This window comes from Atta colombica, unplaced genomic scaffold (genome assembly GCF_001594045.1).
Source record: "Atta colombica isolate Treedump-2 unplaced genomic scaffold, Acol1.0 scaffold58, whole genome shotgun sequence".
In the NCBI taxonomy this organism is placed as follows: Eukaryota; Metazoa; Arthropoda; class Insecta; order Hymenoptera; family Formicidae; genus Atta; species Atta colombica.
The window spans coordinates 2131039-2145202 of record NW_017259548.1 but is presented as its reverse complement, the minus strand read 5'-3'; the positions used below and the strand labels follow the sequence as shown (position 1 = coordinate 2145202).

The window sequence follows — 14164 nt, the reverse complement described above, 5'->3', positions numbered from 1 at the left end:
TCTCTCTCTCTCTCTCTCTCTCTCTCTCTCTCTCTCTCTCTCTCTCTCTCTCTCTCTTCCACTTTCTCTTTGTCTCTCAATTCCTCCTGAATTGAGCGCTATTTTTTTATTTTTCGCCGACTACTAACCGAGAACGTGTATTGCTGTCTCTTTATGTCTCATCCATGCCGCGTCTCGGCCGGTAAAATTTTCCTTTGAGAATTATACTCGTGCTTCACCCGCTCGATCAAAGAGTAATGAGCGTCGCACAGAGGCGGTGCCTGAGCAGATTCCGGAATAGATAGAAGGACCCGTTAATTAGGTAATCCGAGACTTCGGGCTGAATCAATACCGGGTACCGCGCTCGAGAAAGTTAAACTACTAATGAATCGAGCGATATACGTGCACCCAACTGTTTTTAAGTTATTAAGTTCAATGCAATTTTTGCACTGAATATTTGACATAATAGTTTTCACACACATAAAATACTTCCTTTCTGCACTTTTGTATAATTTACAATCGAATCGCAATTATTACGTGCGCAATTTTCTATCAAACTCGTTTTAAAAACCATTTTAAAAATGCCGAACAGTATAAAAAAAAAATAGATAACTGCTATTAAATCAAATTAGTTTTGTAATGATTCGACCTTTTCATATAATGTTATATAACTTGTAAACTTTTGTACGTATATATGGGACATCTTGAAACATTTGAATCTCGTTGTTACAAAGGGAGGAAAATTGTCTGCGAATGTAAAGAATATATTCGCACTACGTATTGTAATGCAAATTAATTGGCAGAACTGTTCTTTAATTTCTTTACAAAACTGACAATGAGTTTGTCCCAACAGTCATACTTATCTGTACGTTATGTGAGCTTTTCAGCTTCTCTGCGTAATAATTTGTTTAAGAAAAGTGAAGTCTCTCTCTCTCTCTCTCTCTCTCTCTCTCTCTCTCTCTCTCATCTTCTTAACTTGTGCTCTTTGCTATTATTTTCGTTGACGGCGGCGACTATATCTGCGCGGAATTATACGGTAATTTCGAAACGGCGTCTTAGCCGACGCCCTATTTCCGCTCCAAGAAGTAATCTCAAGCCGGATAACACGTCGTACGCCGTTTGTACGCCGGAAAGCCCTCTTTCGGGGTACGCGGAAGGATATATACCGAAAGCTCCCGTTAGTTTACTGCCACGTGATTTCAGACTTTCTTACCCGTTCATGTTCGCTGTGTAGTATATCACATTCTTCTTTGGATTTCTATCCTCATTAGCTTTATTCTTTTGGATCTCTTCTTTACTCGCGTCAAAAATTCAACATAAGAAAAATTATGTATGCGAGCAACATCTCGTGATTGAGACTTACAATTTCATCGTTATCCTGATGATAAAAATAAGATTATTAAAAATATATATTATCCGAAATTATCATGGCTTTAAATAGATGTCAAATTTTCTCTTTAATTGATCCTAATTATAATATTTAACAAAGTAAACTATTTAAAGATATTTAGCATTAAAAAGAAGTCCGTAAATTAAAGCGTAAATTAGAGGCCGATAAAATAACTGATCTCATAAATAAACAGGAACGAGAAGCAAATGAGAGCTCTTCGAATTTAAAAGTCAAAAAGAAACTAACAGAACATCAAAGCGAAGAAAATACGAAACAAAACGTTTGTGTATTCGAGGTAATAATTTAATTCCGCTAATTCGCGAATCGTCGCGGACAGGTAGCATCGCCACTGCCATTTTGCAACACTAATTTTTGTTTTTAATTCCAAAAGAAAGCCAAGTCCAATCAAAATTGACAAGTAAAAACTTAAAAATATTTATTTAGAATTTAACTTTTTTTCTTTTTTCTATTTAAATTAAAAAAATAAAAATAGATACACGGAGAGAATTTTCTTTTAAAATTTATCCTGAAAATATGATAGTTGTGGTACAATATGTAATATTTTAAAGATTTTTACCATGCACTTTAATAAAATTGATCAAATTTATTTTATACTTTATTGTAGTTTTGAATGAATGAGAAAGATTTACATTAAAATTCTTCGAAATAGAATGTTGTTCCATGACTGTCATATTTTCAGGGTAAATTCTAAGAAAAAATTCTCTGTGTAGTATAAGAAATTATTTAAAATAGTAAATATCAAAAAATTTTATTTCATTTAATTTTATTGTAAACATATATTTTAAATACTGATATTTTAAATATGATCTCTGTAGACAATATACGAATTAAAACATTCTAGTATTTTAATTATTAATGCGCAGAACGGTTATTGGAAGACTCGCAGGATAGCTGAACTGTATCGAAAGTTTGCACGTGAATAAATATTCGCGACATGTGCCCTGATACTCATCGCTGAGCATAATAACTCATCAGTACTCTCTATAGTATTGGAAAATTCTTTTGGATGGATAAATATAAGCATATTGCCGAATACGAGATAACGCAACGTCCAAGCTCGTGTTATGCATTTAGGATGGGTCTCCGCTTGAAAAGATCTTTAAAGCTCGTCAATGCGCTACTGAAAACCTTCTTTTCTCGATTCCCTACAGTGTTTTTTCCTTCAGGACGTTCTTTTAACGGGAGTAAATAAGTAACAGGATACAAAGAGAATGGTCTAGAACTTCATCGAAGGAGCACTCAAATCTGTCTTCTCCTTCCTAGAAAGTGGGTCTCTGTAGAACAATGTCCACGGGAAAGCTGCAGCTTTAAAACTCGGATAGAAGGTTTGGTTAAATAAAAAGTCTTTCAGATATGTTTTTTGTGCTTTCTTATACCCGTGACGCTTATTTGTATCCCGAGTTAGTCGACTCCAGAATTTGCAACTTGATGCATTCAACTTGAATTTTGCTTGTCCACAATTGTATCATATTATTAATAAATGACGAAGTGCATCGAACTACATTGTATTATAAATAATTCGTTGAAATATATGTTACAACTGAAAACAAATTCTTTCATAAATTATTTCTTCAACTTTGGAATAGTGAATAGAATCTCCATTAATAAAGCAGATGTCAAAGAGCATTGATTGAAAGAGAGAGAGTACAGAGATTCTTTTATAAATTCTATATCATAAATATATCGGTAATCATCATATACTTATAATTTTTAACAAAAAATATTTAAAAAATTTATTAGTATTTTTTAAATATATATTTTATTGTAAAAAAAAAGTAACGTGTGAATATTTAATATTTAATATTTATATGATGCTATATGGATATATTTTATTGCAACTTTTACTTTTTTATCCTAATTAAATAAATCGTGTAAACGCAAATTGAGTCCATCTGCATGTCTGAATTAATCGCATTAAAAAGTGTATCATATAAATTAAAGTACATCGCATCTGCGAAAAGACGATTTTATCTCTGCGATGAAATGCATTATGTAGCGCCGCACAAGATAACGTGAGAAGCATTCGGAGACGAAAGAATATTCGACTCGACCACATCTCTTGAAAACTCAAGGAGTACTGGTTGTAACGAGATTCTGCAATATCCAATGTCCTATATTGTAAGAATATTGTTGGATTCGTGAACGGGAGAACCAGGAAGAAATGGCAAAACTATCGGGAGGACCAGACATCGCGTAGACGAGGAAAATAATGAAACGGAGGAGAAACGCATATGCCGCCGAATTCGAAAATGGCCGTTGGATATTGCTGGATAGGCGAGATCTTTCTCGTTGAGAATGGGAAGAGTGGTGAGATGCAATGGTACAGAGAGAGAGAGAGAGAGAGAGAGAGAGATGTATGCGGGATGAAAATAGCTGTTTCCGCGGGTCTTCCTGAGGGTCAAATACATACACGTGCGCTTAAATAGAATACACATATTCGCGCGCGCGCACACACACACACACACACACGCACGCACGCACGCACGCACGCACGCACGCACGCACGCATGCACGCGCACACACACACACACACACACACACACACACACACACACATATCACATACATATATAGGGTATATACCTATATAGCAAGGACGAGAATGACACGAGAGAAGGAGAATGGGGAAACTTGGCACGCGTCTGGCATACGGGACTGCCCGTTAAAACCTGCAAGGGTAGACACCAAATGCTATTCCGCACACGACTTTCACGCTCGGCGGCACATACTCAGTATCTGGGAAAAATAGAAACAGGAGAAAGGATTATGGTGAGCGAGAGAACGGAGATGGTACTGCCGGCCGATAGAGTTCAACGCCACGGTCGTTTAGCACGTTCTTATGCTCCGCGCGAAAATTGGAAAGCACAGTGCGCGCTTTCGCCGTAATTTTAAACGAGCGCCTAAAACTGGCGTATCTCCGAAGAACCGGCTCTTCCCCATCTTTTCATTTTCTCCGACGAAACAGGCGCGCTTGCCCCGCGTGTGGTTTCGACTTACAGCGCGGTAATGCCGCAGTGCAAATCGTGGGAATTTTATTCGCGCAGTCAATTTCATCCGCCGTAACCAATTGGAAACTCTGTTGCTGCATAATGCATCTCGCATCGTGATGATTTCTCCAGAGCGCTCCAGTATTCGCTTTATCTACAAACAAATAGAACGTTGTAATTTATATCGCAATTCCAACCTTTCGCATAGCTTTATTTCGCTGTATCAATTTTTACGAGATAAAATTTCTTTCTCTCTCTCCTTCTCTTCTCTCCCTTCCCTTCTGTTCCATGTAATCGATTTGCTTTATGAATTCATATCGACACTACATTGCCTCGTGCTTACATAATTATTGGCGTTTGCGTTTCGAAATATGATTAAATGAAAATCTTGTACATAATTAAAACAAATGCATGTAATTACTTGTAATAATTAACATTTCGCAGAACGAAATCTTCCATGCGTGAGAAGAATTTGTCGTAGAATTTGTCGTGCCAGGTTCTATCGCGAATCGGTCATTCTTTTGTATATACTTTTTAGTTCTACTTCCCGCACGGACTGATGATTATTACCTTCAACTTCTCAGTCGCTGCAGCCAACAAAGTGATTTCACCTTTTCCCGCTTCACGTAACGAGCATCGAGACTCCCGATAATTGCGGGATGCTCGGTGCAATTGCAGTAATTGCGTCCGACGTAGTTTTGTATTTATTTTTCTCCGCTGCACCGATTGGGGAGACAAGGAAGGATTGGGTAGAAGGGAAAAAAATACGCATTCGGACACGCGTGTGTCCGACTCTGGTCAACATCGAAGATTGCAATTCCCTCGATGTGTCCAATACCATCACCGTGCGTCATGTAGCAATTGCGTGAGTATATGACGACGATTATTTAGTAATAATCTATATATCATGAAGAACCAGACGAGACCTTACATTAAATTCCAGCGAATGATTTGCCGTCCAACGAAGGCTCAGCGCCGCGCGATAATTGAGATCGCGCGGTGAGGCTGTTTATTTTTCTTTTGCTTCTTGATCGGAGCAGCTGTCTGATATCACGATTGTAAATTACAATCCCGCACATTTGCGTTAACGAATAATGTATAACTACCGTGGAGCAACCATACCGAGACCTGCTATTTATTTTTGAATCTCATTCGTTTTTTATTATTTACCATCGCAGACGTGTTTCTTTCTTGTATATATCTTCATCGCAAAAATATGTTAAGAAAAAGAGAACTTTATAACGTATGACCGACGAATTGGGTTTGAAACGTAACAGCTTTTGTGTGCAATGAAAGCAACATAATTCATATACATCGTACCGATCCTATGATTATAGATCTTGCAAAATCATGCATTCGTGAGAAATATTTTGGTGCCGATATCCGATATTTCAAAGAGTGCCTGATTGCGATATGCCAGTACTTGACTTTAATGCACGACGTCCATAATCGTCGAGCCAAAGTAGAACCAGGTTGACCGACATGCAAGTCATTACTCCCACGATCAAGAGATTATTTTTTTTTTCCGCTACTTAGTACCACTGGAGGACCATAAAATTATATCGCGCAGCTACGTCGTGTGAAGGCTGTCAATTGTAAAAAATCAAGCACGAAAAGGGATTAGTCAAAAAACGTCACTTCATTTTTTATCATTTTGAAAATATTTATGCAATCCATAATATTTTTTTTAAACATTATATTTTGCGCAAACATTGAATGACAACGATGATAATATGAATTGATACACATAACGTATTAGTTTAACTTAATAGATCAAGAAAAAGATGTGACTTAGTTATAGTTTATTACAAAATGCAGAAATTGTTGGAGAAAAAAAAGATTTGGAATAATTTTAAGTATATATAAGTATATGACGTATTTTCGACATTTTTGTACAATAAAATATAATATCGCGATAACAATGCCAGTACATTCGAGAAATGAAATATACATATTATAATAATACAAAACGCGAACGTTAAAATTTGATAATTTTTGATTATTTTACTTTTGTAACAACAATTAATTTTTATTGTTATTTGATTTCAAATGATACTATCTTTGAAGATTGTAATATCGATTGCGAGTCCTCATAACTTACATATACATATATACATATAAGTATATGTACATCTCCGCGCGTAACTCATAAGAGAGAGATTAATGTCTCCGGCGGAACTCGAGAACTGTAAAGCTCCGCTACAGAACTGTTCTGTTCTATGCGAAAGCTGTTATTCGCGGAGGAAACAGACGCAAGGATCGTGATGCGACTATAGAGCATCGTAAAGAGGAGTTTAAAGCATCCCGCACTCTACGAGGAAAATGCATGATTTCTTGCTGCGACCGAATGCGCCGTCGAGGCTCCAGTTACAATGATTTTTAAAATACGTTCTACGTAAATACGAGAATGGGCAAATGCGCTCTTTAGTGCCATGAATTTTTACGACGATCTACATATCCGCGCGATGCGCACGAATGGCGAAAATGGAACTTCTTTGTTTGCACATCCATTTTGCCCATCGAGTCATAACGTCCGCGCTGCAAACAGCTTATACGCATTTTTATATTGCGTCATTTATTATCCTATATAAAATGAGAAGGTACCTTACATGGCGTGCTTCTCCCTACAATACAAAATCATTAATGCGATTTAATAATTCATTTTATTTTTCAAATGATAACAATGAATGTAACACGCAAAAGATCAGCATGTTGTTTCAACGTTGGCTGTATAAATTAAATTTTTTAAAATTCAAATCTCTGTAATCATAAATATTCGAATAAGATGCTTAATCAAGTCATATATTTTTCATAATCAGTTGTATCATTGTCTCCGTGTTTCACGTTTTCTTTTACTTTTAGAAATTAATTTTATTGCATGATATATTTGCACATTGAACATTTTTATAAATAATATCGAGAAAATTTATACGATTACTTGAAGGCTGAGCTAAATTTATTTTTCGAGCAAAATACATAAGTAGATTATCGTTGGCTTTAGCTGGCTGCTAATATATAATTTGTTGTCACGACGCCTTGTAAATCGGCTTTGCTTAGCCAGGGCAAATTGATAATATACATAATTTGCTTCTTGAGATCAGCAAGGGGAATCCTTAAAAATCGTAATAATCAATTGAGTCGATAATCCTTTATAAAATAAGGGCATTTAACATGAGCAACAATTCATCAACATTATAAAATAATATCTCGTGCTAATGAAATATCCGAAAACAAATTATAAATTAATTACAAACTTATAATTACAAATAAAAATTAACGTAATAAAAATCCTTATAGATTTTTATTATGATTTAAACAAAAATTAAATTGTTATTTTTGTTTCACGTTAAAATCACTTGCAAATGTAATAGCTATTTACAATGACAATTTTATGAAATTGTGAATAAAGCTGTTAGAATGAAACAGTTGAAATAGATTGATGTTAGGTGTGTAATAATTTTTTCTGACCTGTTGTAGTCAGGTGGTAAAAGTTGTAGTTAACAAAAGTCACGGCGTAATGGCTATGGTAATTAGTAGAGATTAAACACGCGATTGATAAACTTTGTTCGACGCCAACCTGACTGTATTGCTTGTCGGTGAATAGTCTTTGATTATCTTTCGAGGACATGATGATTTATCTAAGTCTATTAGACAAGTGGCTAACTCTATCGATTCTTACCTTATCGCCCTGCCGGCTTGAATAGCATTTTTTCATCGTAGGTACACGGTAACCTGCTTCACGTACTTCAACCGAAGTAAGTAGTCTACTTTAAAAATCGAAGCTTTGCATATAATCTATTTGCAGCGCGGAATTATATAAAATTATGAATTATTCTCCTTCAGCGAATACTTTATCCTCCCGTCTGTGTTGCAATAACGACTGCTTTTGTTTCCAAACTTCGCTGAAGTGTTGATTAGAGGATTTTTTTTATTGTGATGTATAACTTACAAAGTTTTGTCATGTTCAGTTTTCTTGATAATCCAACAGGGAACTTGACAGAAACGAACTTATTGAAGTATTCAAATGCTTTCTACGCGTCATCTATGATTCTATTATCAAGGAAATAATTAAGCGATATCTATAGAAATACTCTCGCTACCGAAATATATGACCGATCACGTTTTGATGTAAATTAGAGCACCTATCTACATGCTACTTACGAATATGACAAATGATTTCGACGTCTACGCTTCATCGAACATCTTAAATGTATTTTCTATGCATGCCACACAGCTCACATATATCACAGTTCCTTTCATCATCGTCTATATATCAATTTAGCTCCACGTTTAGGATCTATTATTGTTGAAAATATGAGCATGTTTAATGTATAATCAAACTTGTCCATTAAATCATTCGTCCAATGTAAATGCTTATGTAAATTATGCCCGTATACTACTTTGTACGCCTTGAAAATACAGACGAAGAAACTATTTTATCATTTCACAAATGTTGACTCTTGTACGCACGTTACTTTTTTCCTCATGAAGTCAGAGAATTATATATCATAGAATTACCCTTCATCCATTATACCAATGAGCAATTCACGTAATACGCGTTTAACGTTAAATCGTTTGAAAGATTACTTCACCTGATTCCAGAAAGTTGCCCCGGGCATTATTTCTATTTCTGCAATAATCGTGTGGAACTGTAATTTTAAAACTCACAGTTATGATAACATTTATTTTATCATCTGATTAATAACACTGAACAAAAAGAAGAAACAACAAACATCTCACATGCGATTAGCTAATTTATTTAGTTGGCTAATTGTCTTAAATTTTTAATAATTTCGTTATTTGATACGAGCTATTGTCGTTATCTTTTAGGTTGAATATAAAGAATATTAAATTTTACGGATAAATTTTTATATACCTGAGATACAATGAGAAATCAAATCTTCTTTTAATGATAATTTGTACGTATCAATTATTATATTCAATCATTATATTTGAAATTTTTCAAGATTATTATTGAATACGTATCAAAATATTATGTATATATTGTTATATGTATAATCTTATCGATATTATACTTACTGCATTTTCCACTATTTTTCACATTTATAGTATAAGCGTTTGAACACATAGTTTTTCAGAATCTCTCATCGTTTGATAACGTATTGACTGGCAGCAATCAGTTGAGTAAAAAACAGCTGTGTACGGAACGGAACCGCGAAGAAGAAAAATAGAGATAAGAGCAGAGAAAAAAATAAAATCCGTTAAATTTATGTTGTCAATAAAAAAGAAAATAAACGTAGCATCCTGCACGTTCGCCCAAGGCGATCATCTTCGAGATTCAGAGCCCTCCTGCGCATTCGTGGAAACGGGAAGATTACTTATTTATGGTTTTCCCGCTCGGTAAAGGAAGACTAGACCCAGGGCGTATGCTTGCGTACGTTTGATGTTGCCTCCAATCGCGTAGTTAACGAGAGTAACAGTAAAAGTTGATGGATTCGTTTTCCACGTAGAAAGATTATTTATTAACCCTACAACTTCTTCCCTAACGATCCCTACCGGGAACGACGTAGGCGTTTAGAATTTATCATCACTGTGGATACATGTCACGACTCGATTCGTGTAAGCAACACGGAGTAAGAAACGCCGATGCTCCATCATGATGGAGCAGTCGTTAAATATGCATCAAAATGAGAAGGGTACACGTTACTGATAATAATGATCATACAACGAGTATGAAATCGTGTGTCGATAGATTCGTTTACGTTCTTCCGCGAAAAATAGACATTACGTGGATTCAACGAGCGCAGTTCATCGATCGACGCCGGGAAAACATTCAGAATTATCTTTACGAGGCAATCGCGTATTTCAGCGAGTGACGGCATTGCGAACTTTAATGCGGCAGTACCACGGTTATCCGCGCTACAGGCAATTTCCGCCATGGGTCTACCAATTAGTCTGGTAATAATTTTCCCGTCGGTGGCTTTCGTGATGCCGTATCGGTAGTCTCATCCGCGATGTAAATTTTTAGCGTCAACAACGCACGTTCTAGTTATTTGGAATCGCATGTTCCATTCCGTTGCGAGACGGCCTGAGGCATTGACACACCGACAATCGTCGTCCTGTATTTTCTTTAAGTGCTGCCAGAGAGCACAATAAACTGTACTGTGATGACTTATAGCGTTGAGGATGTCATCCACGCTAATACACTTGCGTGCCCTCCTCATCGTTGGTTATGACGACAAAGAAGAAACGACCTGCCCTCGGTGTCTTCCATTTTCTACCGCCTTGTTCGCCCTTTGTCTCTCATTCCCTCGAACTCGCGGAAAATGTATGATACGCCCACTCGTAGAGTTAAACCGCTATTTTTCTTGTGATAAATGAAATTGTTTCGCGTGCGACGCTTGTCACGCCTCCGGACGTTCCAAGTTTGCCTGAAGCTTCCTCGAGTTTCCTTCCGGACCGCTTCGAAACTTCTCCTAGGATTAAATGAGATCGGAAGAATGTTTCCGCGTTTTACGATCCGTTGAATCGTTTCCCGTAATGAGAAGACATCATAATTCTGTAATAAGTAAAGAAATTGCATATAACTTATAAATGTCATTTTGTTCATGCATACATTTAGGTCATATTATATTATATTAAGTACGTTGATAATCGAGAGATGAGAGATGAAATAATAATTTAAATTAACATCTTTCTCTCTTTCTCTCTTTGTACAAATATGAAAAGAAAATTTTATTGAAAAATCTAAAACTTTGCTGGATACAGATTTAAAAATAATTTTATTGGAAATTCAAATTGGTTCGTAGAATATCAAAATTTTTTGCTACATTGCTTATCATTTTTTAGTTTCCAACATAATTATTTTAATGGCCCAACAAAATTATTTTCAGATTTGTATTCAGCGAAATTTTAGATCTTTCAAATCATCATCAAAATTGTTCTTTTCGTTATTATTTATAATGTTGAAATATGAAATAAGTAAAAATTGGCAAGAAATTAGGAAAAATTAAAAAATATTTTTATTTGGTATTTATTTAACGAGACTAATACGTATACATATATACATGTTGATATATTAACACATTAACATATATAACAATGGGATTAAGAAACATTGCTGTTTGCTAATGTATGCAATAGCAGGTAATTTACGATACTACAAGTTAGGATAAACGCGAGCAGAAGGGCGACTATGCTCAACGTATGTTTGCTTATCGCGTTTCTCATATCAACCCGCTGAAAGTCGGCTAGTATTCTAATTTCAGATGCAGAGTATTCAGCACGATTGCTCTGAATCCTTTAGCAAATACTTCGCACGTTTATGCAATATCTTTGCGGATTTAGAAGTGAAGACATAGGCCTGCGCGCGTGCACCCTTTCAACATGTCATCATCGGACATTCCCTCATCCTCTTTTTACCTATAGAAGTGTCAGCGTTTTATAGTTTAAGGCGGAAATCCGTGAACTTTGAGATTGACCGACCCTATTGCGATCAGACGTCGAGCGACGAAATACTAGTGTGGTGATCGATGGGATCCCTGGGAACGATCGCTCCTGAGGCACGATGCTTCTTCTCGAGAAGCGATCGAAAAGTCCGATAAGACGTCAGGGAACTCGCGAAAAAATAGCATCATTGTCAGGGGACAGAGAAAGAGAGGGAAAATAGAGAGGAGCCAGCTCATTAAAACGCGATATCTCCATCTACATGTAAATCTAATCGAGCAGACAAAACCATAGCGACATCAAATCACCGTTAACCACTGCCTATCCTATCATAGACGAGAATGATGGGAGTTAAACTCGGGTATGAGCTCCCCTTTAACCGTCAGGATGTACATCACCACTAAATTCTCATGTAATGAGATCTAATCCTGATGTTTTCTTGTCTATGAAAACCACATTATATCAGCGTTTTACTTACCGTAGAAATATTTCGTGCTATACATAGATACCTTGTTAAAAGCTTAAAGGTCGATTACAGTTAGCTTTCGCGTTCTTATGGATTAAATATAGCTACTCTTTAATAAGAAAAAATGAATAACCGTAGAATTTATAATATTTTTATTGATATATCGAATATCAAATATACAATTTCTCATTGAATTGCGTAGCCTTAATTAATAAATTTACACTTTTAATTATAGTTGTAAGTATAATTTATCAATCAAATTAGAATGACAACTATACATTCAAAGCAATTAAAAAAGATTACACTTATTTAAAAGAAAAAGTAAATTTATTTCACATTTATCTTTTTCTTGTTGCAGTACCAATTGTTGCCATTGACGGTGTAATCGGAAACAAAGTGCAGCTCCCTTGTGACATTCGTTCCATCAATAACGATGAAATCAGCATGGTGCTTTGGTACAAAGAAGGCAGAGATGAACCGATTTACAGGTAAGATTTCGGACATCTATCATTAATTAAAAACTGATTGTTTAAAGATTTCAAAGTTCTTAAATTATCGTATTTTCTGTTAGAAAAAAATTGTTTTCGTACAAAAAGTCTTTTAATCTTCACTGTACGATTTCAATTCGGAGCGAAATGCTGAGAAAAACTTCTCGAATGTGAGAGTCATTCATATCGTCTATAAAACGCACTTTCTCGTAGAAATCAAAAAGAAATGAGCTCAAGTCTGGAAATTCCTCGCGTTATTTTCCACAGCGAAGTTCATTCGGTACTCGAGTTGCCGTTTCGCTCCCACGGCCCGTGAAATTTTGCATATAGAATGGCGGTCGGCGCATCGCCATGCCGCAGTCGTAGGATAAGAGTTGCCGCGGCTGAAAGGGGACTGACGTTAGTATCCGGTGAGTCATATTTAAGAAATGTAATAAGGTATAAGATATGTGCGTGGGTGTTGGCGATGGTTTCGTGGTAGAAGAGCGACGGAAAGCGTATGCGAAGCGACGCCGGGGATGCCGACGGTGGCGTTTAATGCGAAGGGGAGTGCAAGTCGTCGCTTGTTGTAAAGTCAGTTTAATCCTCGCCGACGAAGAACTTTAAATTTAAAGGCGGTCGTCATACTAAAACCGTCTCTCCCTTGGCCTCGCCAATGTACTCTTCTTCATGGGATCTCTTGCAGTAAAATATTTATTGTGTGACATCGTGCCCTCTTATCGTATGTACACTAGACAGTTAAGGAAAGGAAACTGCGAAGTTACGTGAGCATGATCGCGCATAGCTCCTTCGAAGTATTCGCCTTACATATGTATTTGATGTTTCGTTCGTGATAGGAGTAATTCGTGTGACATGCATGTCGTCTCATCAAGATTTCTTCGCATTATAACTTTATAACTATTCAAGAAAAAGAAGCAATTTTTTCCTTTCTCTTTAGTTAATTTTATTGATTTAACAAAACTTTCATAATCCTTGAAGATGATTGAATCTTTCCTCGCCTATCTATCGGTAGATAGACGGAGAGAATTCATCTAGTTTTTTCCATTTACTTAGAAAATGGAAGAGCAGAGAGACCTTAAACGATTGACTACATTCTTCATGATATGAATATTTATTCGTGATCGTAGATCTAGATTTTTGAGTTTCAATATTACTGTAATATTGAACAGCCAGCGTCTCGAACAAAATGCTCGGTAATATTTACAATCTCTCGAGCGGTCTTCGTATTTTATCTTAATAGATAACACTTCGCAAAATCGAATCCACTCAATTCCATTTCACGTTTTCTCTTAGGAAAGTTTCAAGACACTTAGACCTATCGAAGAGACCTAGTGAATTTCTTTCCGCGTGAGAACTTGAAAGTGATCGATTCTTTAACGATTATATAATACATATGTGTGAAATACGACAAGAGATGCGTTTGCTT

The 14164-nt window shown here is 36.1% G+C and overlaps 1 protein-coding gene across 1 annotated transcript in view; it reads left to right on the top strand.

Moving 5' to 3' along the window:
* Positions 1–14164, top strand: part of LOC108692053 (hemicentin-1-like) — a 98645-nt gene that overhangs the window by 49988 nt on the left and 34493 nt on the right. Inside the window, exon 2 of the mRNA XM_018200157.1 lies at positions 12609–12738. Coding sequence (XP_018055646.1) covers positions 12695–12738 — 44 coding nt within the window. The 5' untranslated portion in view covers positions 12609–12694. The remainder of the gene's footprint in view (positions 1–12608; positions 12739–14164) is intronic.